The sequence below is a fragment of the Parastagonospora nodorum genome (assembly GCF_000146915.1).
Source record: "Parastagonospora nodorum SN15 chromosome Unknown scaffold_1, whole genome shotgun sequence".
In the NCBI taxonomy this organism is placed as follows: Eukaryota; Fungi; Ascomycota; class Dothideomycetes; order Pleosporales; family Phaeosphaeriaceae; genus Parastagonospora; species Parastagonospora nodorum.
The window spans coordinates 1,396,436-1,422,061 of NW_001884549.1; the positions used below are offsets into that span (position 1 = coordinate 1,396,436).

Here is a 25,626-nt window from a genome sequence, read left to right on the forward strand (position 1 = left end):
CGTGTAAACTTGTGAAACTGGTTAGGCTCCAAACGTCAGAACTGTCGTTTTGCGCGCTAGGTGATGTTGCGACACAACTGAGGCAAGGGGCGGTGGCGCATGGTCCGCGATCCTGATTTCAGATTGTGCATTCCGCGAATCAGAAAATCAGAGTCTACCAATTTGGCTGCGAACCGAGCGCTGATATACTGCACCTGCCGTATGATTCCATCCATCTTGTCAAACGCTCCTTAGGCAGCAGGGGACGGCATGAACTGGGTAATTTTGGCAGCACCTCCTTTTTCTTGACTGGCTGAAACTCGTCACGTGGTTGAGCAAGCTTTGTGGAAGTGGACCAAATTCTGGGCATTTTCTGGGCTCCCGTTGCTTGCCTAGGATCGACACAATAGGTGCACATATTATATATCGAACATAGACAGAACTGTTTCCTCCTAGATACTCACCTCAGTTTCTCAGCCTTACTGCGCCCAAACAGTGGATGAGCGAGTTCAAATAACACTCGCACTCACATTTTCACCGACTCCCGAGGTCGTACCAAAAACTCCTTCCTGTTTCATTCAACCAACATCATCATCTCTAGTGATTATGCGCGATTATCCCGTCAACATCTGGTACAATCTGACGAGCGTAGAGAGTTGTGGCGTTTCATTGACACGGCGCAATCTTTCAGGGGCCGTAAAAGCCACCACGCCGCAGTCCGGAATTTGGCCGTGCGGCCGTTGTGGCACTTCTGCAGCGTTAAGCATCTCAGACTCCTGCATGTCAGCAACGACGAAGCAAGACAAACAGGTCCTCTCCATCACCTTCGATGGCCCAAAGCTGTAGGCAGTTTTGCTAGGCTTCGAAAGCGAAACCAAGACACTGTGTATAGCTTCGGGCTATTAAACAAGCTATCTAATGCTACACCTTGGTCGGTATCCATCACATTGAGATACGTAAATTTCATTGCGCCAGAACATTGAAAGCCCTCAGAGCCATAGGCCCGTGCTTCACTCCGACTCGATTCCAAACGTACGAATTAAGGCTGCCTTTCCACCAACAAGAACGTCCTTAGCTCTTCTCGTCGGAATTGCATGCCATAGAAGCCTCCAGATCATACGCGGCTAAAGATTTCGAAAGAATGCGATAGATCTCGGCCCTCGCAAAATGCTGGCCCACACACCTTCGTGGGCCTGTACAGAAAGGTACAATAGCTTGTCGTTGATCGCAGTGCTGTTCAAAATAAAGTTTTTGATATCATACAACTCGAGTGCCGAGATTGGTCCATTCTGTAAGCTAGCAAGATGGACATTTTGACTGTCAACAAAATTGGCTTGCGCAGTGGTGAGCTGACAGACTACAACATGCATCTTCCACATATAGCTCCAGCGCTACTGCGTCAGTTCATCCGAAAAGTTCTGAAAAAGACAATTACTTCGTCGAATCACTCCACGCCTCGATCAATACGACGACCAATGATTGCGAGTCTGCCTCCGGAGAGGCAAACTATACATGACAGATTTGCTAATACCCTTGTTCTGTATGATTATATATATTGCCGAATTTGCTTCCTATCAATTGGCTAGTACCTTGTTGAGCCACTGAGCGCATCTGACCGAGGAACCCAAGTAATATGCCGTTACATCAGCGTACCTAGCTTCAGAGGCTTCCCAGCGCGATGTAAAACACCGAAAAGGCTATAAGTATATACAGCCATCCATATGGCTACGACGCAAGTACTGGAGTCTTGAGAATAGGCAGGAATTTTTGGCGCTGCTTGACGTGCGCGGCTACTGAGAACTTACCATCTGCCCTCATGTTCAACTATTCGCAATAAAAAAAGTTCTCACATCGTGTTGACAGGAAAGCGCAGCGCACGGAGCTAGAAATTAAAATCCATAGGATCCATATATATTCTTATGTGGAGCCTAGCTACGTAGCACGACCCCAAGCGGCTCCAACCTACGCACGAGACTCAACACGCTCAGCATCATTCTGCTTCTCATACTGGTGCGCAACATCCGTAAGCGCAGGCTTTAGCGCATCGGCCGCCTCACGCGTAAATTTGCGTGCCGAAACCTTGTGCTCAAACATCAAATCCAGCTCAGAGTACGTGAAGCCCCGGGGCTCAGGAAGACGGAAGTAGCCCCACGCAATGAACAAGAGCGCGATAGCGGCCCAAAAAAAGCCTCCTTTGGCTCCCCAGTTCCAGTCGTTCTTGCCGACCATCTTCGGCATGATGGTGTTGGTGATGAAGACAATGGAGTTGTAGGATGCGCGGGAGAGGGCGACAGTCTTGACACGCAGGCGGGACGAGGGGATCTCGGCGGCGAGAGAGTAGCAGATAGGTCCCAGAGAGAGCTAATGAGGTCAGTCAGGCTTGAACAATGAAGGGGTGAGGAAGCTAACCTGGAAGCAGAAAATCATGAGAATAATCAGTACACCTCCCGCAAGACTCGCGCTCTTGTTCGTAGGAGGTGCAAGGCCGATGAAGCCAACAATCAGAAGAATGATGAAGATGGCGGAAAGACCAACGAGGTAGATGGGGCGACGGCCATAACGCGTCATGATCCACCATGCAATGAAGCAACCGACCAAACCCAAGCAGTCTTGACCGATGGTAAGGTGGAAAGAGTCGTCCTGGCTGAGGCCAACGCCTTGCATGAATTGAGTGCCGAAGCCCATGCTGGAATGATAGTCAGGTAAAAAATTCAATCATAGTTGGTCGTGAAGCTTACAATGGGACACCACAGAGCGCCTGAGTTATGAAAGCCATCGCAGATACTTCCGTGCGGTGCAAATCACTTCCGCGGAACAAGTGCCAGTAGTTGGTTCCAGCACCAACTTGCTTCTCGTACTTGTCGGTAACGACCATCATCTCAACGTGTGCATCGAGGTCGAACTCTATGCCTTCCGTAGGGGTAGTGATCTTGCTGATTGCTACCTTCGCTTCATCGATACGACCCTGTCGAACGAGCCACCACGGAGACTCGGGAGCGAGGAAAGTAGCCAGGATAATGGGTATGGGCCAAATCCACTGCAGTGCAAAAGGAATGCGGTAGCCCCATTGTGTTGTATTCTTCATCAGACCAGTCAGAATACCCGTCGATAAGAGTCCTCCTATGACTGATGAGGGTTAGCCTGAAGAGTCCGCAGCACTATCGGCACATACATACCCCAGCACATGTTGATCCACGAAGTCATGTATCCTGCGAACTGTTAGCAAGAAGTTACATGTCCACTTTTGCTCTGCGTACCTCTGAGATGCGTAGGACAAAGATCCGCAGCGTATGAGATGGCAAGGGTCTGAAAGACCCCCCATGGCAGACCCTGGATGATGCCACCAACAAGGAACATTTCCAAGCCTGTGGAGAAGAACGGGATGAAGATGGCACCAACCATGAAAATCATGCTGCCAATCATAGTCTTCTTGTATCCAATCCATTCGGTGATGTATCCGTTGATGATGAGACCGAGAATGCATCCAACCTGATTGCATTAGATTTGTTCAATTCTCATGCTGGAAATAAGCATACCTGAGTTCCGTTGAGGATAATTGTCTGCCATCGCGATGAGACGATCTTGACGCCATCGGCATCAACCTGATCACCAAACTTGTTTCGGAAGGGCTGGAAAGCGAAGAATTTGTTCATCAGAGAAGTATCGTAGCCCTCCATGACAACGCAGAGCGAGATGACAAAGGAAAAGACGATGGCCTTCCACCAGAAGCGCAGCGATTGACGAACTGACATATTGTGTTCATTGTTGATGGCAGCGGTGGTGTCATCGGCAACGTTCTGGCCAGTCGTAGATGTGACATGTTCGGAGACATGCCCTTCGGTCTTCTCCATGGTGGCCATGTCGAACGATGCTCGAGGTCTTTGATGGTCTCCGTCTGACGAATTGTCAAGATGAGGATGAAGGCGTTCTTGCGTGCAGAGATCTGCACTCTATATACATCTTGATATCAAGTCACCCGAGGCTGGACTCCTTGTCATGCACCCAAGCGTGGCCCGATAGTTTGGACGACCAAGACGCGGTAACTGTCCGAGAAGGGGTAAGACCAGATCTTTGCGGGGTAGCCACATGGCGGGACGTTCAGAAAGAGTGCCCATGGGGAGAGAATACTCAAAGCGCCCAATGAATTGAAGGCCCGTCGCCAAGCTTCGTCACGAGGCAAGCCGCTCCAGAGACTTTTCCTACGTTTTCCGCCGTCTTCCTTTCTTGAGTTAGACGAAGCTCGTGCATTTTGGCGGCACCGTTCCTTTTTCTGGCGGTTCCGTCCGAACACGAGTCAGTTGCCCAGGTGCGCTTGCCCCAACCACTGAGTCTCTCCAAGGCTCGTCCACTCATCGTATTTACCGCTTTTATCCCGCCCAGTTGATGGAGTCCTTCTCGAAGCGCAATTATGCGCAAGCCGTCAGCTTGTAGCGTTTGTCGGTAGGTGACAAGCTTCCCCACATTCACATCCGACTACCGCTGACCTGGCTGGAGAGCGCGCCGTCGCAAATGCATCTACCCAACAGGTCGGCACGCGACTATTTGCGACTATTGCCTGTCGCATGGTACCGAGTGTCTCCAGGGGCCACCAGAAGGCGGCTACTATGCCAAAAGACGAGCAAGACTCCAAGAGTTTCAAACAGCCCAAGGCGCAGCTGGGCCCTTTGAGCCACCGCCAAGACAGCATCATGAAGAACTACCACCCATTCCTCTCAGGCGAGAACTAGTCAATTTGTACTTCGACTACATCCACGATCAGTTTCATTCCATGTACCATCGAGCATCTTTCATGGCCGACGTAGAGCATGACAAAGTGCCAGCGATCGTCCTTTTCGCCATCTTCGCTTTCTCGGCCAGGTTCTCGACGAATGCAGTTTTTGACGGAACCGATGCAAGAGAAAGAGGCAATGCGTATCGTGTGGCTAGCGAGAGACTTTTTAGCCTTCGAGAGATCAGTCCTACCACGGTACAAGCCTGCGTTCTGCTAGGAGCCTACGCTGCCGCTAATGGAGAGACCGACGTCGAAAACCTTTACTACAGTACGGGTGGACGCATGTGTCTGGCTCTTGACTTGTCGAATTTGCCAGTTACCAGTCCGATCGAGCGTGAAGTGAATATCAGAACATGGTGGACAATCTGTATGGTTGATGTCTGGTCGTCCACTGCCGTCAAATTGCCACGGATTATGCCGATTGAAAGTGCAGCACCGTTACCTATTGACGAGTTTGCCTTCATGTCCATGAGCAATGGAAATGGGGTACATCCAAGTCCGAACACGACGACCTTGACCACACCACTGTTTGCAGAGATGATCAAGTTGAACAGGATTCTTATGAGGATCATCGACTTCAACCAAGCTTGTGTGTCACAACATCTCACTGGTATGCCCCTAGAACAAGGCATACTCCAGTTATCGGACGAGCTTGATACATGGCTGGGAGACTTACCAGAACACATGCGTGATACGCCCGAGAATTTCAAGAAATTCGCATCAATGGGCCTGGGTCGCATGTTCGTTGCTGTGTACTTAGGGTATTATCACTACGGCCAGCTGTTGACTTACCAGTTCCTGTCAACTTCTTCAGAGGCTGAAGGAAGTTCATCGGCCTACGCTGACGCCTGCAAACATTATGCTGCACGACTCTGTTCTCTCGTATATCGCTCGCACTCAACTCCTGGGAGCGAAGTCTTATACTCAGCCGTCTCGCACATACTCGTCATTGCGTCCACAGTCCAAATCCATACACTCCTCTTCTCTGGCGATGAAAGCCAGATAAGAGTCTCGAAATCGAGATTGGAGCGAAATTTTGAGATTTTGCTCAAATTGCGGACTTATTGGCCGAGCGTAGATGGCGCTATGAGTCGTCTGCGAGCTTTTCACCAAACCTGTCTTCGAAGCAAGGAGACGAGTTTCGTTCTTGATCGATGGCTATTGCGCTTCCTCGTCCAGTTTGCGCCTCATATGGAGCTTGAACCAAGGGATAATGATCCCGAGTATGAGGCTTTGCTGGCACTGAGTAGACAGTCGCCATTATCTTGCTATTCAGGGTTGTCTGTGTAGGCAGTCAGGCGTCCGAAGTCACGAGATTGCGATAGCCGCGAAAGGCAAGACACGCGTAATTGCGCCTGATATCGTACTGCGTGATCTCCACTATGACGGAAATCGACTAGGGTGTAACCATAGGTAGCCCATCCTGAAGTTGTACACAGGGTCTTGCTGCCGCAATCGGACAATTGCGACTCTGCGTATAGCTTCAGACTACCATGTTGCGGGGCAGTTGGTAGCGGCGGGAAACTCGTCGACGTTCTGCACGCTTGCGGAGCCTTTCCATTGACCGCCCGAACTCGCGGACTTGGCATCCTGGGATCACGACCCACTCGAGATGTCCACCTCAAAGTGTGCTTAAAACGCTGAAGTGGCGGCTTTGATCAAAGCACATTCTCAGTTTCGCACAATGACACTGTCTCGTAGCAACACCGTCATCGCGGTGACTGCACTCTTGGGTGGCGCTGCTGCCATCAACAATGGTCTCGCCATCACACCTCCTATGGGCTGGGTACGACTTCCTAAGCAAGCAATCGAACCTTATGCTAATGGAAAAAGAACAACTGGAACGCCTTTGGATGCGACGTGTCTGAAAAGTTGCTCCTCACAACATCAGAACAGATCATAAGCCTTGGTCTGCGTGATCTTGGCTACAACTATGTTGTCCTGGACGACTGCTGGCAAGATCCCAAAGGACGGGACAAGAAAGGAAAATTGCAGATCAACTACGACAAGTTTCCGAATGGTCTAAACGCGATTTCGGATCATCTCCACAGCCAGAACTTCAAGTTTGGAATGTACAGTAGCGCTGGCGAGATGACCTGCGCAAGGTTTTGTACGATGCATCACACTCAAATCTTTAAATCAGATGCTAACAACGAGTAGCAGGATCTCTGGACCACGAAGTCGACGATGCGAAGAGCTTTGCTGGCTGGGGCGTCGATATGCTCAAGTACGACAGCTGCTATCACATGGGCCGTGTTGGCACGCCATCTGTGTCGTTCAATCGTTTCAAGACGATGGCAGACGCTCTCAAAGCCACTGGAAAAAACATCCTCTTCAACTTGTGCAACTGGGGAGAGGACCTCGTTCATACGGTGAGCGATGTCACATCAGTCATTCAACGAGATTTGCAGACTGACATTTTGATAGTGGGGCATGTCCATCGCCAACTCCTGGCGTATCACAGGCGATATCTACGATTCGTTCTCTCGCCCAGACGACCTCTGCGGTTGCAACACTGTTGCACCCGGTGATGTAAACTGTGTGGCGCCAGGCACTCACTGCTCGACACTCTTCATTCTCAACAAGGTTGCGCCTTTTGCGGACCGCAGTATCCCCGGCGGATGGAGCGATCTTGACATGCTTGAAGTTGGCCAAGGCGGCCAGACCGATGAAGAGTACAAAGCGCACTTTGCACTTTGGGCCGCGATCAAATCACCGTTGTTCCTAGGTAACGACCTGCGGAGTATGCCCGCTTCGGCTCTGACCATCATCAACAACCCTGCCATCATTGCCCTCAGTCAAGACCCTCATGGTCGAAGTGTGACACGCGTTCGACGCGACACTGAAGGCGTAGCAAAGGATGAGTGGGGCATGGGCGAGACGCACGTCTGGGCCGGCCATCTCCACAACGGCGATGAGGTTGTCATTCTGTTGAATGCCGGTGGTGAAGATATGGAGATGAGCGTCACCCTCGCTGAGATCTTTATCCCTTACGGACCTGGCGGATCTGCGCCTCACGTCAAGTACGACTGGGCGATCCATGATCTTTGGCGGAGTCGGATGCCTGATTCTATCGCCGAGGAACTGCTCGCGGCAAAGAAGGAAGAGGAGCGTGAGTCCATCTTGAAGAAGGCGAACTGGTACAATTCCACGGAAATTCCTTACGCAAAGGGTCTGGCGCAGGAGGACCCACGTCTCTTTGGCGAGAAGATTGGTGTTGTTGAGGCTGGTGGTGTGCTGAAGGCAGATGTGAAGAGCCATGCTGCGCGCGTTTTCAGGCTGCGCAGAATTGCGAAGGAAGGAGACGAGTTTGAGGCTAAGAGCATCTCGAGGGAGGACCATGATGAGTTGTAAAGACACATTGTGCAAGATTGCGCAGGCTGCGATCTAGCATCCGTGAGCGAGATAGGAGAGACGTAGATGTCCAAGCTTGTGATCACCATTCCATGGTTCTGGGAACCGACTGGCTTTTAGCCTTACTTCGTGACCCCAGTATATCTAGCTTTCGATTTTTAGTAGCCGCTCTTCAAAATCTACGCAGTGCTTACTTTTCTGGATCTCACTTTATCCTGCTGTACGCTGAAGTAATCGTGATCGACTCTCACCAGGTGCGGCTATAATTCGTGCGCGTTCTGTCAAAACTCAACCTACTATGAGAGAGCAACTATCATCTTATATGAAATCCTGGATAGACTCAATAGCTGAATAGTACGATGCGAAGAGCTAAAACAACCTTAAAGCTAGACAGCTTGATTGAATGCTCTTAGACGGTGCTTACGATCACGAGGCTCAGCGCGCACAAATCATTGCAGCACCTGGTGCTGTCTTCTCCGGACTCACGTCACAGTGTTCATAACATCTTCCTTCGCTAGATTGATCGACCAATATTCCCTACCTTTGGTGTTGGTCATTGAGTTCCTTTCCTGTATCCTATCTTTAGAGGATGTCAATCCCCCACTTGGTAAATTGCTTCCTGATTGTAAATGAAAATCTTCGCTTTCAAACGTACTCTATTGTGCGCGTGAAGAAAACTTCGAGTTCCAGGGTTGGTCGACGAAACGTGATTTAATATGGGATCTGCCGATTCAAGATCCGAGATGCATGTTCCCCAGATTTGTGCTTTAGCCGTAGACGCCCAGCCTTCTTGAGTCCTCGCTAATGGAGACACATCCCAACCTACCATCAAAATACATGCAGCGGTAGTCCACGTCGGCGGTTATAGGAAGATCCATGTGATGCTTCGGACAATATAAAGTGGAAAGGCTGTGGTCCGATTTAGTCCCAAGTTGTTCATCGATCCTAAAACTAGAGCCTGAACACGACAAGATGATCAAAGGTCTCCTTCTCCCTCTCTTGAGTCTTACATCACCCATATTTGGACAATTTGTGCCCAAGCCGGGTAACTTTCCTGCAAAAGCGGATGGTGACTGTACGTAAGGCATTCACATAGACACGAGACGCACGCTAACTTGGTACACTTACATATAGATGCAGGAGGTATCTTCAGTATCCCGCTCTCTGAACTGCCACAATATGCTGGTCCCGGAGGAAGTGGTTCCGAGTCTCCCCAGGGTTCTGGGCCCAAAACATCGGGATCAGGACCATACCCAGCTGTGATGTCTACGGATTCTACGCTGCCCCGTCATACAATTTTCGCCCCAAAGTCGCCTCCAGCTGGAAACGTGTCTGTTCCCTTTATTGCTTGGGGCAATGGAGGTTGTTCGCAGAACGCCGGCGAATATGAGCGCCTGCTCGTCGAGATTGCCAGCTATGGATACGTGATCGTTGCGGATGGCACGCCCACCGGGGCTGGCACAAGCGGCCAAAGCAAAGTCCAGGACATGCGTGACTCTCTTGATTGGGCGTTTGCTGGCAAGGCGAAGAAGTATGGGAATATCGATCTGACCAAGGTCACGACAGCAGGCCATAGCTGTGGTGGTTTGGAGGCCATGTCGAACGCATACCACGATGATCGAGTGAAGAGGATAATGATGTTCAACATCGCAATTTGTGCGTAAAGTATATGTACGAATTGCATGTGAGATATACACTGACTTCGTACTCGAACATCTAGTCCAGGACAACAGACGGTATCTCTTGCAAGAGATAAAGGTGCCGGTTGCATACTTCATCGGCGGACCGAAGGACATGGGTTACACTACTGTAAGCTCTCCGCTTTTCATGACCAAGACACTGTATACTGATCATTCTGTAAGTCCGCGAAGGATTATGCCTTGCTCAATGCTGGCCTACCGAAGCTGAGAGCCAACCTCGATACTGGCCATGGAGGCACATGGCAGGCTACCAATGGCGGTAAGCAAGGTAAAGCAGCAGTTGCTTACCTGGAATGGCAATGGAGGGACAATGCGACTGCAAAGGCGTACATCCTCAATGGTGGTTTAGTCAAGGACAACTGGACCGTGGAGCATGCAAACTGGCCGTAAATTGGGGCCGAATTTGGATGGACTCCAGGCCACGTACTACAGGCTCACAGGATGAGCTGCCACTCGGTACACCTGTTTCATTTATATCTTGGTTGTTGACAGCACGTAGCATGTAGATGCGGTGCAGATTGGGGAGGCGTATACTCCATACAGAGTTGTTCACGGTTTTACGAGATCGTATCTCTGTTGTGATCTGATGACAATTTTGGTCCGTGGACGCGTATTGATGCTGTTGAATGATTTCGGGCGACTTCAGTCTCCTGACGGGAGCTGTTGCCAGATAAACTCGCGCTAAAATGTCTCGCATGTGCCTAGTACAAGTGCGCCTCCCTCCTGAACCCTGACTTGCGCTCTACCTTCCTCCTTCAACTCTGAACACCGAACATCCGTTCTTTGCAGACCCTGAAACGCATCGCTGAACTCTGTCAGATGGCCAAGTATCGATTATAACGACCTCAGGAGGCTAGACACACGGCAATGCGAGCCGCACTGCAGACGCCGCCACCCAAGAGCCACTTTCCTTGCGCGGCCAATGAGGAGCCACGAAACCGCTGCCCCCGTGATACTAGCTAGCTCAAAATGATTAGACAAGTTTGTGGTCTAGTCTTTTCCAATCGATTTAAGATCTGAAGAAACCGCCGAAAGTAAAATGGCGTCGAGGCTTATCCTCCGCGGAAGCGAGAACCGCAGCGGGTGTGATAGTGCAACATGGCTTGCGGATCAGTACAGCCACAGAACCACTCTTCGATCGTGATGTATTTGACCATCGCCTGAGCCGCTTTATCTTTTGGGATCGAGGCTGTCCCTGTCGTCCCTTCTTTACATTCAATATCACTTTCGTTTTTCAACATAATGTCTATCTTGTCATTCTTTACTACTGCGCTATTGCTGGCGTCGTACAGTAATGCCGCACCTGTCGTTGAAGAGAAGAGGGCGATCAAAGCCGATCAACTTAGCACGTTCAAGCTAATGGGACAGTACGCTGCTGCTGCGTATTGTGCAAACAACTTTGTCTCTTCGGGAAGTCAGATGAGCTGTCCAGGAGGTGATTGTCCGCAGGTAGAGGCGGCTGATGCTGCAACTGTGACCGCGTACTCTAGGTAAGCAGGAAAATTCTCGAGAATGGCGCAAAACACTAGGAGAAGGACTAACTGTAACAGACTGGATACCTCGACAGATGTGACTGGCTACATCGCTGTCGACCACACGAATAAGCTGGTTGTTGTGTCATTCCGTGGCAGTCTCACTGTTGATGCATGGGTCACCAACTACGAGTTCGACACTGTCGACTCCGACGTTTGCTCTGGATGCACTGCGCACCGCGGGTTCTGGAACTCCTGGGTCATCGCGCGCGACACTGTTAATCCCGCAGTACAGCAAGCATCGGCCACCTTCCCCAAGTACAAGATCGTTGTTGTGGGACACTCGCTAGGAGGCGCTGTCGCGACTCTTGCAGCCGCCTCGCTGCGCAACTCTGGTTATAAAGTTGCGTTGTATAACTTTGGCTCGCCACGAGTTGGAGGGGCTAAAATCAGCAACTACATCACCAATCAGTCAGGCGGCAACTTTCGATTCACGCATAGGAACGACCTTGTACCCAAAGTGCCGCTCATGACTATGGGCTATAACCACATCAGTCCGGAATACTACATCGATACACCAAACCAACCGGAAGTTACGGCTCAAGACATCAGTGTTTTCAAAGGAACAGCCAACCTCTTCGTGGGAAATCAAGCTTCTCTGATCTGGGACCCCGAGTCGCACCGATGGTATTTCGGCAGCCAATACTATTGCGATGCGAAGAGTAAGCGAGGAACACTCAAGGTTCGAAATGTGGAAGAAGACATTGTCATCTTGACCAGGTTCTAAGGAAATCGATAGATTGCAGGATATTAGTACGAGGTCTGCTGTTCATAAGGAGCATGTCTAAGGGTATAAAACCAGTAAGGAAAGAAACCTAATCATCGCGTATAATATCAGTTGGCATGGAAAACGCCATTGTCAATCTCAAACACATCCTCATCTCGCTCCAACTCTTCGCTGGTGTGATCTTTCCACAAATGCTCCATAAGTCCCTCGACCCTCCTGCACACCGTGTCCGCCTCTCTGAACCTCGCGCAAAAGATACATGCAAATCCCGCGCCTTCCTGATGACTCTTGATCACGAAGCGATTCTTGATCAAGAAGCGGTGGCGTTCGTGCACGTTCCTGTTTCGGCTGTCCGCAATGATTTCCCACGCCTTACCCGGCCGCACGGGGTTGTACGCGTGGCAGTAAGGGCACATGCTGTTGCCGCCAGCTTTGTAACTATCCGTAAGATTGAGGCGAGGATGCTTCTGCAGGTCGCGGGCGTAGATGCAGAATACTTTGTTGTTGTAAGACTGATGTGGTAGACTGGGCTTTGGTCGAGGGTTAGGATATGGTTGGATTCTTATCCCTCCCGGATCCCTGATTGGGTCATTGTATCTTCCATCGCGTCTAGGCTTCGAATCTTCTGGTGGGATAGGCTTAGGTCGCGGAGTCGGGTATGGTTGAATCGTGATCTCTTCAGGATCTTTGACTGGACTGCGGCGTCGATCCCCACGTCTGGGATCCGAGTCTTGTGGTGGTGTTGGCTTTGGTCGAGGGTTGGGATATGGTTGAATCGTGATCTCCTCCGGATCTCTTCCAGGGCTATCGCATCTATCTCCACGCCCCTTCGGAAAATCGGGCCTCTCTGTCACGCTGTCATGACGAGGCCTGGGTTCGGGTGGCACCGGGAAAGCCCCAGGTATGCTATGATATGGATCTGGCACACTTGGGCGCCCTGTCTCTGACATACGTTGGCATTGCAGTTGAAGTGCTTGAATGGATGCCATGCGGGCCGAGCGCGTAGTTTGTATTAGACGCAGAACATGCGAGTGCGAAGATGATGGCGACAGATATGAACTCATCATGTAATCCTGGTGGATGCTGAGTAAAGTGCGTTGGAGCTGTATGATCTGTGCTTGGAGCTGAGTTTGCGTGACCACTGCTCTCGCGTTAGTACATGATGTCGGGTGCGCTATAGTGATGCATACGATCTCCTCGAGCAAAGCCTTCGCCTAACTTTCGATATCCCCGATCGTATTCGGCTAACACTTGTGATGAAGAAGTGGATATGAGCTCCTCGTCGCTGTCGGTATACTCCTCTTTGCGCGCATCCAGCTTCCAGCGGACATGACGACGGCCGCGGTCACGGTCGGAATCTGGGCTAGAGTCTCGGCGTCTTCTAGATGGTCTGTGATGCCACTTCTCCCGCTCTTCTTTCTCATCGTCACTGCTATGCGAATCTGATTTTGACTTGGGTTTGAGTTTGCGATACAAGTCGCGGGCAGATCCGAAAGACTCTGTCAACGTGCGAACAAGCGAGACGACTACAACTAGATCTTGTAGTACGCCCTTTGCCTGATTCCAGTCAGTTTAAACGTCGCGTACTTTCACAGTCTGAGCAAGACGTGTCTGAACAAGACTTACAGCATCCACTGCAGCTTCAGCTTCTTCTTTCATCGTTACTTATTCGTTGCAGGCATGCAATTTGATAGCGTTATCACGGATGGGAGTGGCATCGAGGAATGTTGGCAGCATTGCTTGCGTGAAAGCCGTGCCCAGGACCTGTTCACCGGATAGGCGGCTCCCTTTGCGGCTGACCGCGCTACTCACGGCAACGTGCATCTCAACTCGAGCTCAGCTGCATGTGTCGTTTCTCATAGGACAGATCATCTGTGAATCAACCGTGATGCGCGATCTCGCATGACTGCGCCACATGGTTGGAGGCTCAAGGCTCTGTCGTGCGGGTCATGCTGCCTTCAACTAAAAGACTACCGAACAAGGGGTGCAAGGTGCGAGAGTTTGAACAGGACATGGTAAAAGAAATGTCAACAAGGATACTTGGTGCCTTGCAGTAGAAGATCTGCTGAATCGATGCAGGGCCATCTTGAAGTTGGTTTCACTTTCGTTGTGACGAGAAATGGGTGTCACCTGTCGTCTTACTACTCACCACGTGCGGCATTCGCATGCACATCACCGCACACCACACAATCGCTGCGTGCGAGACAAGAGAAAGGTATCGACATCAGGCGCCGGCATAACCCGTGCTGACAAGAGGAGTTTCTTATCATAGAAGTAACCTCGCGTAGACCGGGCACTATTTCAAATGGTGACTGGTGTCAAGGCGCGTGTGTTGACAGCCCAGCGTGGGCATGACCGTGCTTGCCAGTCCTAGTCATCCGTCGATGCGAATCGTCAAAGGGATACAAAATATTCCGCAACTGATGGAGACTTGGCTCTCGCACATAGGATGCGATGCATGAAGATGATGTTCGTGGGAAAGTATGGTAACGGACGAGGAGAAGGTTATGAAGGTGAGCCTTGCGGCGCGAGGGCGCCTCGAGCCCCAAGGCCGTCCGCTGCTTGGCGGCACCTCCCGAGGTCCCGCTGTTCCGCACCTGCACCTTCCTTTCCTTCATCACATCTTGCATCGCCCAGTCTCAATGATGCATCAATTAAGATTCCATACAGCGAATCACCGCGCATCGCCTCTTGAAGAGCGCGCTTATCGAATGGCTAACTTGCCTGAGCCGTACTCTCGGGACGAAATGAAGCCCCATCCAAGCGCTTCCGTTTCGACTACTCCAAACGATTCGCTAGCAGTGCTTCACGACGTCCCGGCAACCTCAGCAAGCGCGCTGCTGCCAAAGATTATTCTTAGACATGAGTGGGATTCGCTCTCGCTGCGCCGCATGTGTGGTGTCCAAAAACGATGCGTTCGCACATTGCGAACCATTCGTCTCGTATTGCTGCTCGATTCTTGCAGGTGGACGACGCAACAGCTACCATGACTAATCTTCACTGGAACCCTTTTCGACGACATGCGCTGGGCGGAATAGTGGAGGAAACCGCTGGATCGGCTCGAGCAACACCAGCACCAAAATCGAAGACATGGGAGACCACCGTTGATCGAGTGCCCAGCTGGCCTGAAGAAGCCCGACCACTGAAGAAGCACACTTGGGTGGTATACCTATACGCTATAGCCGATGTTCTTCTTGTTCTCCTACCGGTATACTTCATCTGTAAGCCAAGTCAATCAACAAACTCGCACGATATCTGACCTACAACAGTACTGGGAGTTGCGACTGCGGTCTTACACAAGAAACCGACACAGGGCAATACCTTCGGAACTAAAGTGGAATTTGCGATGTCCTTGGTACGCCTTTCTTGGCTTTATGCTTCCTCTATTAATATATGCTAGGGTCCTACTATGTTCCCGATCGTCTTCGCAGCGATTATCGGGCGCAGTATGAAGATGATAGCGAGATTCCTCGCCGAGAAGGGTGCAAAGCTCGGTGTGCGTCTCGTCCCCACCGCTAGCACCATAGTCATATGTTCTAACATCGTTCCCACAAGACTTTAGAGCTCATGATGGCCAGCCAGTCCGTCTGGGGAACTGTTGAGAGCCAATTTCTCATGCAGAGATTCACTATCGTCGGCGCAAACCTACTCTTCCTGTGGGCCCTGTCGCCGTTGGGTGGCCAAGCATCTCTGCGACTGATGCAGAGAGATCAAGAAGCACTGTACGACTCCTCCAAGTTACGCTACATGACAAACGGGTCCTGCTGGCGCATTGTTTAGTATGGCTACTAGCAACTTTCAACGCGGTAAATTTTCTGAAGCCGGCGCTCTATATAATGCAGCCCTGTTGGCACCTCAAGCGATCAAAATCGGACGCCAAGACTCATGGGGAAACGTAAAGATCCCAAGATACGAGGTACTGGATTTGTCCACCATGGGTGCCGATGGCTGGTTGGCAGCCCCTTCCACGGTGGAAGTACCGGAAACCTATGCTGCGTTGGTAGGCCTACCGGTTGCTGGGCTCACAAATACAGCTGATTTCAACTTCACGATGGAATACAACTACGTATATGTCAAGTGTAATCCTTTCGAACAGCAACCTTATCCTGGTTTACATGGCACTGGCGACTCTACTGCAACCAATTATACAAAGCTGGATCTATTGCTTCCCGGAAAGGTCTGGCTCAATAAATCCCAGTCCGACCTACATCCCTTCGACCTGTTGGGCGGAAGAGCTTCTTTCTTGCTGGATACCTCCAGGAACTTGGGTTCACAGCCAATCAGAAACAGCGAACCCCGTGCAGGTGCAGAAAATGGAATAATTATGGATCGGTTGGATGCATTCGTAGGCCATCACAACCAATCTCGAATCAATCAGACCGAGATTGACAGACCAAGGGAGCTGCTCTTTGCTTCGGTCTATGGCATTAGCCGTGATGGGAACGACCAAGGACTCAACATCGCGCGATGCACGTTACATCAGCAACACGTTGAAGCATTAGTGCTATGTGCTGGCACTCAAGTGTGCAGTCACCCAGCTCCGAAAGTCGAGAACGGACAAGCGGCCCGACACATTGACAGCATTCGAGGCCCTTTCCGTGTTCGATCCATTTGCACGCGAATTTCCTACTGCCATCAAGTTCAATGAGGGCTCCAGTCCGACAGAATTGTTCATGTCGAATACCTCAACGTTCCCATTCGTTCAAAGGGTTGGTCGTCTTATCGCTACCGAGGCGTACACCGATCTTTCGAAAGTACCTATAGATGATTTCTCGCAGCGACTGAGCCTAGTTCTCAACACCTACTACCAGCTCAGCACTCAATCATCTGGTTACTTTGGTAGCCTGACAAACAACCTGTCGGCATATGGACCCGATACGCTACCAGTGACGGATGTCAACGTGTATCTACCCGCCAATCTATCGGCTACTGAACACACATTCACTGAGTGGTTCCTCGATTTTCAGCAAAGGGTAGACCGCCTGGAGTCACCTTTCATGGGAGCTACGACTACAGCGAAGAAAACAACAAAAAGAGAGATTTTTGTCTGCAACTTTGCATGGCTTGCGTTGCTTCTGTCGTCGTCGACAGTCATCTTGATTACCGGCAGCATGGCACTCATTCTCAAAAGGAGGACCCTTGGCCCAGAGATGTTCGGATTTGTCTCGAGCATGACGTACGAAAACCCTTGGGTCAAAATACCTCAAGGCGGAACAATGTTAGACGCTATGGAACGATCAAGGCTCTTGAGGGACGTCGAGGTCCATGTTGGCGACGTGCGCGGACAAGAGGACATAGGCCACATTGCTTTCGCCACCGGTCATCCCGTGTCCAAATTACAGAGAGGACGCCTTTACCGTTGACAAGGCCATTGTGGCTCATGACCGAGAGCTGCTTGCATGAATTGTGGCAGGCTTGTGTGCGAAACGAATCGTGCACAGCCATGTAGTGGCGCGGCTTAGTCGTCGCGCTGACTATTTCTTATTGTCAGGAATATCAACCTTCGGCTCGACACGACTGGGCCCAAGTGGTGCATGAAGAATGGCAACAGCTGACAGCAACTTTATGGCTGCATGGTGTGGGTCTCGCACAATTGGCCGTCAGACACGCATGCACGACATCACGAGCGGCAGGCGGCAACGGCGACGGCGACAATGAAAGCTTGGTTCGAGCCGAAGTGGTGATCATCAGTCGGCGCCTTGCTACAGCCAGTGCACAATCGATAACGGATGAATATTGGACGAACCCGGTGCATATTCAGGGGATGCAAGCTCTGCACGCAACCGCGGTGGCTGCGATGTGGATGCAGAAAGACCATGGCGTAAAAAAGAGACGATGCGGCTCACCAATCGGCCCTCGTGGACGGGGGGGTGACTAGACGGGATGCGACACGTCTCGAAACAGGGGTCCGGATTTTTGGGCGGGCCGCTAAGCGAGTCCAGCCTTGACCAATGGTCACCAAATGCAACATCGAAACGAAACTGTTCACAAGGCCATCCATTACGACATGGTGCTCCTTGACTACGCTGGCGTCCATTACCTTCCACTCGTGGTAGTCTCCGCGTCGAGTTCCTGCGTCAACCTTGTCAACCTGGTGGATCTCCCGTGGTGCCTTTGGCTGAGAGCCTCAGCGACTTGTTCGCCTGTTTCAATGCGTAAACGCTCGCCAATCCTTTTGCCATATGCCCCATGTTTTGTGATCGAATGTCACCATCCAGACTCGATGTTTGATTAGGGATCGTCCTGAGGGGACTTTGGTGGAAACAGGTGTGGCGGCATACTCAGACCTTTGAGCAATGGTATAAAGGACGACCTCAGTCGCACCGTTATGTCTATTCATCACATCAGTGTCCCAAAAGCTCTTTGCATTTGCATCTTTACTTCTCTTCTAGCTGTGCTAGATATCCTTCTTTTCAGCTCATCACACTCCTTCGCAGATTCTTTGATAGAATCAGCACTCACATTATTGCATTCTTCAGCAGGATCACTCTCATTCGACATACACACATCACTATGTCTATCAAGACCACAATCCTGGCAGTTACTGCCCTCTTGTCTGCCGCCAACGCGCACATCAAAATTACGCAACCCGTCCCCTTCAGCAAGGATACACTCGACACTTCCCCGGTCACGAAGCAGAATTATCCATGCAAGAACGACAATGGCTTCAAGATTTCTACCATGAACCAAATGGCTGTAGGTACCAAGCAGACCCTAGCTTTCAGTGGGACAGCTGTTCATGGTGGAGGTTCGTGCCAGTTGTCTGTCACGACCGACCCAGAGCCCAACGAGAACTCCGTGTTCAAGGTCATCAAGTCCATCGAGGGCGGCTGCCCTGGTGTTGACGGCGCAACAAAGGAATACGACTTCGAGCTCCCTGCCAGCATTCCTAACGGCAAGGCAACTTTTGCTTGGACTTGGAGCTCCAAGATGTCAGGCGCCCCGGAACTCTACATGAACTGTGCTCCCATTGAGGTCACTGGTGGTGCTAGCGACAAGACCGAGTTCATGACGTTGCCTGATATGCTTAAATACAACGTTGGAGAGGGTTGCACAAGCGCGCAAAACTTCGCTACCAAGTTTCCCAACCCTGGCTCAGTAGTTGAGAAGGGTGCCGCCGACGATCAGAAGCCTCCCACTGGCAGCTGTGGTTCTACTGGCAGTACTCCAGCCGAGCCTTCACCGCCAGCAGGTCAACCTTCACCGCCAGCAGGTCAACCTTCACCGCCAGCAGGTCAACCTTCATCGCCAGCAGGTCAGCCATCCGCTTCCGCTCCTCCTTCTCAGCCCACCCCTCCTGCCGGTGGTCAGTCGTCTGCTGCAGCTCCCCCATCCGCGCCCTCGCCACCTCCTTCCAACCCAGGTGGTGTCTTCGCCCCTGGCGCTTCAGCTGCACCCACTCCAGCAACTTCGACCACCCTGGTCACCGTCACTGGGGCTCCCACACCAGCGAAGCCCACCGTCCCAGTCGGTACCGGTACACCAGCCCAGCCAACTCCCCCATCTACTGGCGGTGGCTCTGCCCCTGGTGGCTCTGCTCCTGCCGCTCCTGGTGGCTCTGCCTCGACCTGCTCCACCAACGGCGCTGTCGTTTGCAACGGCGAGAAGCAGTTCGGCCTGTGCAACAACGGCAACGTGGTCTGGCAAGAGGTTGCCTCTGGCACCGCCTGTGTCAACGGCGTCATCTCCAAGCGCTCCATGCGTGTCGCTCGTCCTCGCTACAACCGCAAGGTCTAAGCGTGCCACTCATTTACCAACATTGATGACGACGATTCAGTCGCATCGCATATGTTCTTTGTCTATCTTTCAACCATTTTTTACATATAGGGGACGAATCGGTCTGGGACCGTTGGTTTGGGGAACACTTTTACAGTCGCATCGCGCGAACATGAATTGCATTTTTTGGCGTACCTGGGGTCTTAGATACGTTAGGATGGGTTCGATCTATTCATGACGACCCGGATGGTGTATAGGCATACATGAAATGAAACATTCACTGCAATCTTTCACCTTTCTGCATTTTTGGTGACTATTAACAAAAGTCTCGTCTTCTCTCAACGATCATGTTCCTTCCTTTACTTGCTCGCCAAAACAGATCCTCGCTCTTCCTCACCCGCGTCTTTCAGTCATCCATCCAGACCTCGATTCCCCTGAAGGTCACCATGAAACACCCACCCACTCCCCCACCAATCCTTACCCATCCACACCCTCCATCCCACCAACACCACTGCATCTCCCAAACACTCTACACCCTCCCATAACGTAAAACCTACCACCCATCCCGTCTCCTTTCGCAATCTCCCTACTCCTAGGTTTACCACTCATCGCACCCCTGCACCTACATGAAACGGGACTGTCGCTTATCCGTCAAATCCTCCGACAGGCATTGCCTGGCCATATAGCTGGGGTCGGGAATAAGACGGCACCGCCACACACCAGTGGCGAAGGGGTGGGGAATGTTTATGCAGTGGAGCTTCGGAGGTGGGTGGAGATGTGGCGATGCTGGGGGGCTGATTGTACCTGGACTGGACTGGACTGGACTAGGCAGAGGGAGCGAAACGATGGCCTAATTGACGACAGAAAGGGGGTTTGCTTGTGATGGGACGGATGGGCGGGTGCAGAGGGGAAGGGTGAGGTTGCATTTGTTGGGTAGATGTTCAGTGTGTCTGCATTTGCACTGCTGGGTGCAAGATGCACCCCATTGTCTGCATATCGAAAGCACAGTCTTTTGTGCAATGATGATAGAGATTTATTATTCCTGCTATTCTGTCTCTATGCGTGGATCGATCTGAGCACAGAGGCGGACGATAAATCATCAAAACTTCAGGACGATCTTTTGAGGTCCTCTAGCAACGGCCCATACAAAACTCTTTGGGTTTCTTCGGTTAGGATGGAGATTGATGCATGGTGACAAGCGTTTTTTTGCGTGCACTTGCATGAATCTGGTTGGAAGTCGCGAATTACTGATCACAAGTCGAGTCGGTGTTGGGCAGGGTGACATCTGGATAAAATAGTTCCTTGCATGGAGCTTGCAGCTAGCGGAAGGTGCCATCATCTGGCTTCAATGAAGACTACGCACTTTTCATAACAGTGCAATATGCATAATAGATTCATGTAGATTCATGTTGCAAGAGGTTGTTGCAGTGCACGATACTTCGCAGAACCTCTGGGGCCTTCACAAATCTCGCACCATACCGCATCCGACGCTAGTGCGGCGCGTGGACTTTCTGGCCATCGCGTGCGTCACTTTATCGAAAGACACGACAAATGGTGTCCTCGACATTCCATCATGCCCCACGATCGATAGCACGCCATTCACAACATGTCTGAGCCCAGGCGGTCCACGAGGGCGCGCGCTCGTGAAGAGGCAGCTCCAGCGCCCGAAACACCAAAAGAGAAGCCTGCCAAAGGTGCCAAATCCGCATCCACGCTCAAGCGCAAACGATCCAGTGTCGTAATTGCAGACCCGACGCCGGCAACGGACAGCCCCCAAGCTCCCAAGCAGACACTTCCTCTCCGAATCACTGAAGGCCAACCGCTACCGACGCTTCCCGAACCACAGCCTCTCGAACTGCCCACAAGCGAATGGCAGGACATACAGCAGAGCGGCGTGCTCAGCGCCTCGATGGAGCGGTCGCGGGCCGTCTGGGTGTCCGGCGTCAACTTCCGAGTCTTCCACAAGTTCTTCAACCAGCCGAAGAAGCCCGCTGATCGCACTGAGGAGGACAAGGCCAGACATGCACGACAGAAGAATCTTTTGAGGGACTTCCCGGAGCTGGGCGTCATTCCTCAGTCCAAGGACTCGGTCAATTCGGCCAAGGAGATCCCGATACAAGCGCAGCTGGTCATCGAGCCTCACACATTCCCCATCAGACTCTATGCGCCCAAGGAATCGATGAAGCATGTCCCCAAGAAGCCGTCGCTACCTGCCTCGTATGGGTCGTGGCCGAATCACAACCAGCCGCAACATAGCCAGCCGAACCAATACACACAGTACAACAGCCAAGGACAGCCTGTCTATCAACAGAAGCCACCACCACCACGCCCGCCCCCACCGAAGCCTGTACAGAAAGCGCCCCCACCGACGCCTGGGCCAGCCAGCACGCCCGCTCCAGACCCCGTCATTCACATGTTGGCGCAACGAGCAGGCGTAGATCCTGAACTCAAGTCAGTAATGAAGATCGTGGCAGCTGGACAGGCATCAAAAGAACAGCTCGAGTTCTTCCAGTCTCACATCAATGAGCTGACAGCTGTGCTGGCGAAGCAGAAAGAAGAAGCAGCGAAAGCAGGCAAAGCTTTACCAGCATCCACGACGCCCAAAGCCGTTGCCCCGTCTCCCGCCCCGAAAGCTGTAGCTCCTTCTCCTACACCACAGCCCGTCGCTGCGCCACAACCTCCACCTCCACCGTCTCGCCCTGTTCAGCCCGCTCAACCAACACCAATACCACAACAGGCACCGAAGCCATACAGCCCGGCTCCACCGCAGATGCAGCTTCAGCAAGCGCCACCTCGACCGTCCCATTCTCCACACCCTAATAGCTACAATCAACCACCCCAGCAGTATCACCAGCAACGGCAAATGCCTACATACAATCCTCATCCACAGCCCACGACTTACCGACCACTTGTTTTCACATTCGAGGAGGGTAACAAAGACTATCTGCATTTTCCGTCATACAGCTTCTTGGAGTGGCTACCGAACATGTCTGGGGCAAAGATATCGTTCTTAATCACGAAGATGAAGCCGAAGCTGGAACAGGACGTCAGTGTCAAGCCTCCATCGACACCAGCTCCGAAAGCCATGGCGCCCCCAACAGGAGCTACACCAAGCGGAACTCCGAACATGGAAACACCCAACATGACCTTTGCGCAAACGCCAAACGGCCAGATGACGCCCTTCCAACCATCTGTCCCGCCAACACCCACTCCATTTATTCCACAGCCTCGCATAGAAGACTTTGATGAGAAGAACGACATTGCTGACATCGAATTCTATCAGCCTGTCACAGTCCTCTTGCTCACAGATAACATGGACATCAAGACTTCGCTAGCGCGCGCCATACGGCCTCCAGACGTCGTGGAGAAGTACATGGATGAGGTGTTTGACAAGTGCAAGCGCGCGAGCGAGACCTATCTAGCATTTAGATTGCCTCGCGATGGCGACGCAGAGCAACATGCAGAGAAGAGAGTACGAAGTGGTGACGGCACACCTGTAGTTGCGACGCCGACTATGGATCGCCGGTTTAGTTTCACGGCGTCAAACTGGGGCTCGACGCTGAGTGGAGCAGAGAAGAAAAAGGCCGGACGACCTAGGAAGAGTCTTGTCTGAGTCCTGAGCATGATGGCTCGTGTACCTGTATGAATACGGAAACGAAATAATGATACCCATTCCGACCTATACGGTCAATCATCTTACATATTTTAAGCACACATCGTCCTCTCCACATACACTTCCCTCTCTACTCAACGTCCAGCCCGACCTTCCCCCTCCCCGCCCCCTCCACCCTCTCAAACGCCCTCCTAACCCCCAAACTAACCTGCGCCCACCCCACAACCTCATTATGTCCTCCAAACCTCACAATCTCCAACTCCACACTCGTCCCCTTCTTCCCATCCTCCACCTTCTTATACGCAAACGCCCCACGCTTCACGCGCTCACCGCCATGTATACTCCTCCTTTCCTCGGTCGCACTCACGCCCTCGCCGCCCAACATCTCGCTCTGCAGCGGCGCATACACAGCCTCGGCCTCGCGGAACGGAATGTCCCCGTCGTTGCGCGCGTGCAGGATGTGGATGTGCAGATCCCTGGGGGTTGTGCGGATGATGTCGAGGAGGCGGGGGAGTGTGGGCCACGTGTCTACGATTCTGGCTGCGAGGAAGTTGGAGACGCGGGGGTAGCCGCGCAGGGGTTTGAGGATAGGGAGGAGGCCTGCGATGCGGTAGGTTTGAAGGAGCGTGGGGAGGTCGGTGAAGGGGGCGATAAGGATTATGCTGGCGAAGGGGGAGGAGGGTTTTGGGGGTGGCTTGGGTGCGACGAGGTCCTTTGGGAGATGGGAAGAGGTGGGGTCCGAGAAGTACAGGGCGCCCGCGGCAGTAACCGCAGTGCCTAGGCTTTGGCCGAGGAGGACGGTGCGGCTGGTGGGCTGGTTAAGGGTGGATTGGACGTAGGAGAGGAGGGAGATGGCGTCGGTGATGATACCGGTTTCGGTGGGGATGTTGGGCTTGTTGGTGAGGCTGGAGAGGCCGAAGCCCCGGTAGTCGCAGGTTAGGAGGTGTGTGTGGGGAATACCAGAGATGGAGCGGTAGGTTGAGGGGCGGTGGCCTTGGGCGACGTGGCCTGCACTTCCTGTTCGGGTGTTAGACAGAGTATGAGAGGGAGCATCTCTGAGGAAGATGGGCATGTTGAATGTATCGGATGCATGACAGAAACAACAGAGCGATGAATGTTTGGATATAAGAAAGGAACGACAAGAAGAAAAAGGAGAGACGTCTTGATGATAGGAGAACAAAACAACGACCCTGAAAACAAGAAAATATAAAAAAACACTTACCCCATGAAAATTCACCACAACCCTACTCTCCGCATCCCTCTTCAACAACTTCGCGCCGACCGTCCCCTCCAACCCATCAACAACCTCTCCCGACGTAGCAGCCTGCGCCAGCTCGACTTCATTCGCAAGATACACGTCCAGTGGCAACACATGCCAGCAAAACAGCCTCTCGCCATCCGTCGTATCGAGCCAGAAAGGCTGAACTTGGCCCTCTAGCATACACATATCAGCACCTCATCGTCCAACGCACTAACTTCTTCAACGGCTAACTTACTCGCGAATCCAAATTCCTCCGGCACAGTTACGTTCCCGCCATAGCTCGTCCATATCTTGTGCGCGTACAGGGCACTAAGTCGCAACTTATTAGCATCTCCCCATTCTTGTTCTCCGGAGAACAACAATAAAACTCACTGTCTCTGCAACGTCGGATTAATCAGGCTGAGAATGAATCCCGCCCATAGAATACCGACGATGGCGAGCGTCCAGTACGCTTTGAGGAAGATTGGCTGGAGGGCTGGCATTTTGTTTTCGTCGAACCACTTGCACACTCCTCAAAAAAAATTTCCTAGGCCAGCTCTTTTGCAATGCTCGGATTGATGGGGAAGCGACGATTTGAATCACGCGGAAGGAGACATTGGGAGGGATTGTTGCTGTTTGGCGCTGCGCGGCGATGGCCGGGGAGAGATAACGTGAGGCTTCCCGTGAGCGGGGACTAGGCTGGATTAGGAAGCCATGACGGGGCTTGGCGGGAGGAAAGGAGGATTGTTAGAAAAGAAGTTGTTGCTCTACACGACAATCGTTCAAACAATTCTTTAGTATGGTGTTTTTGATGTGTAAAGATGATATGTTGATCGTTGGAGATTGGTATCATTCAGCTACACTCTGTGCAGGCATTATATACAACATACATGTACAGTTAATAGTACACCACAGAGCCCAAGCCGTCTTCTCTTTACCTACGCCCAGATAATCGTTGAATCTATATGCAGTCCCAAACCCCTCGACATCGTGT

At 51.9% G+C, this 25,626-nt stretch overlaps 12 protein-coding genes across 12 annotated transcripts; 9 read left to right on the forward strand and 3 right to left on the reverse strand.

The window, feature by feature from the left end:
• Positions 1-1,941: 1,941 nt before the first annotated feature.
• SNOG_00613 (hypothetical protein) lies at positions 1,942-3,839 on the reverse strand (the record flags this gene model as incomplete). Its single annotated transcript, XM_001791242.1, is given in 6 exon segments — positions 1,942-2,340; positions 2,389-2,665; positions 2,718-3,099; positions 3,156-3,195; positions 3,214-3,468; positions 3,516-3,839. The coding sequence occupies 6 exon segments, from the start codon at positions 3,837-3,839 to the stop codon at positions 1,942-1,944; spliced, it is 1,677 nt and encodes a 558-aa protein (XP_001791294.1).
• A 548-nt stretch (positions 3,840-4,387) lies between these two features.
• On the forward strand, positions 4,388-6,040 carry SNOG_00614 (hypothetical protein; the record flags this gene model as incomplete). The annotated part of the gene is made up of 2 exons (XM_001791243.1): positions 4,388-4,419; positions 4,474-6,040. 2 exons carry the CDS (start codon positions 4,388-4,390, stop codon positions 6,038-6,040), a joined length of 1,599 nt encoding a protein of 532 aa, XP_001791295.1.
• Positions 6,041-6,969: 929 nt separating this feature from the next.
• On the forward strand, positions 6,970-8,104 carry SNOG_00615 (hypothetical protein; the record flags this gene model as incomplete). Its single annotated transcript, XM_001791244.1, has 2 exons — positions 6,970-7,122; positions 7,178-8,104. The coding sequence occupies 2 exons, from the start codon at positions 6,970-6,972 to the stop codon at positions 8,102-8,104; spliced, it is 1,080 nt and encodes a 359-aa protein (XP_001791296.1).
• Positions 8,105-9,076: 972 nt separating this feature from the next.
• SNOG_00616 (hypothetical protein) lies at positions 9,077-10,510 on the forward strand (the record flags this gene model as incomplete). Its single annotated transcript, XM_001791245.1, has 4 exons — positions 9,077-9,179; positions 9,239-9,760; positions 9,825-9,913; positions 9,967-10,510. The coding sequence occupies 4 exons, from the start codon at positions 9,077-9,079 to the stop codon at positions 10,192-10,194; spliced, it is 942 nt and encodes a 313-aa protein (XP_001791297.1). The 3' UTR covers positions 10,195-10,510.
• A 536-nt stretch (positions 10,511-11,046) lies between these two features.
• SNOG_00617 (hypothetical protein) lies at positions 11,047-12,063 on the forward strand (the record flags this gene model as incomplete). Its single annotated transcript, XM_001791246.1, has 2 exons — positions 11,047-11,294; positions 11,355-12,063. The coding sequence occupies 2 exons, from the start codon at positions 11,047-11,049 to the stop codon at positions 12,061-12,063; spliced, it is 957 nt and encodes a 318-aa protein (XP_001791298.1).
• A 107-nt stretch (positions 12,064-12,170) lies between these two features.
• Positions 12,171-13,722, reverse strand: SNOG_00618 (hypothetical protein; the record flags this gene model as incomplete). The annotated part of the gene is made up of 4 exons (XM_001791247.1): positions 12,171-12,982; positions 13,016-13,204; positions 13,254-13,620; positions 13,690-13,722. The coding sequence occupies 4 exons, from the start codon at positions 13,720-13,722 to the stop codon at positions 12,171-12,173; spliced, it is 1,401 nt and encodes a 466-aa protein (XP_001791299.1).
• Positions 13,723-14,521: 799 nt separating this feature from the next.
• On the forward strand, positions 14,522-14,923 carry SNOG_00619 (hypothetical protein; the record flags this gene model as incomplete). The annotated part of the gene is made up of 2 exons (XM_001791248.1): positions 14,522-14,576; positions 14,793-14,923. 2 exons carry the CDS (start codon positions 14,522-14,524, stop codon positions 14,921-14,923), a joined length of 186 nt encoding a protein of 61 aa, XP_001791300.1.
• A 126-nt stretch (positions 14,924-15,049) lies between these two features.
• On the forward strand, positions 15,050-15,625 carry SNOG_00620 (hypothetical protein; the record flags this gene model as incomplete). Its single annotated transcript, XM_001791249.1, has 3 exons — positions 15,050-15,284; positions 15,333-15,418; positions 15,464-15,625. The coding sequence occupies 3 exons, from the start codon at positions 15,050-15,052 to the stop codon at positions 15,623-15,625; spliced, it is 483 nt and encodes a 160-aa protein (XP_001791301.1).
• An 8-nt stretch (positions 15,626-15,633) lies between these two features.
• On the forward strand, positions 15,634-17,426 carry SNOG_00621 (hypothetical protein; the record flags this gene model as incomplete). Its single annotated transcript, XM_001791250.1, has 3 exons — positions 15,634-15,785; positions 15,844-16,564; positions 16,587-17,426. The coding sequence occupies 3 exons, from the start codon at positions 15,634-15,636 to the stop codon at positions 17,424-17,426; spliced, it is 1,713 nt and encodes a 570-aa protein (XP_001791302.1).
• Positions 17,427-18,576: 1,150 nt separating this feature from the next.
• SNOG_00622 (hypothetical protein) lies at positions 18,577-19,800 on the forward strand (the record flags this gene model as incomplete). The annotated part of the gene is made up of 1 exon (XM_001791251.1): positions 18,577-19,800. One exon carries the CDS (start codon positions 18,577-18,579, stop codon positions 19,798-19,800), a length of 1,224 nt encoding a protein of 407 aa, XP_001791303.1.
• A 1,585-nt stretch (positions 19,801-21,385) lies between these two features.
• SNOG_00623 (hypothetical protein) lies at positions 21,386-23,392 on the forward strand (the record flags this gene model as incomplete). Its single annotated transcript, XM_001791252.1, has 2 exons — positions 21,386-22,414; positions 22,670-23,392. The coding sequence occupies 2 exons, from the start codon at positions 21,386-21,388 to the stop codon at positions 23,390-23,392; spliced, it is 1,752 nt and encodes a 583-aa protein (XP_001791304.1).
• A 130-nt stretch (positions 23,393-23,522) lies between these two features.
• Positions 23,523-24,464, reverse strand: SNOG_00624 (hypothetical protein; the record flags this gene model as incomplete). Its single annotated transcript, XM_001791253.1, has 1 exon — positions 23,523-24,464. One exon carries the CDS (start codon positions 24,462-24,464, stop codon positions 23,523-23,525), a length of 942 nt encoding a protein of 313 aa, XP_001791305.1.
• Positions 24,465-25,626: the final 1,162 nt, after the last annotated feature.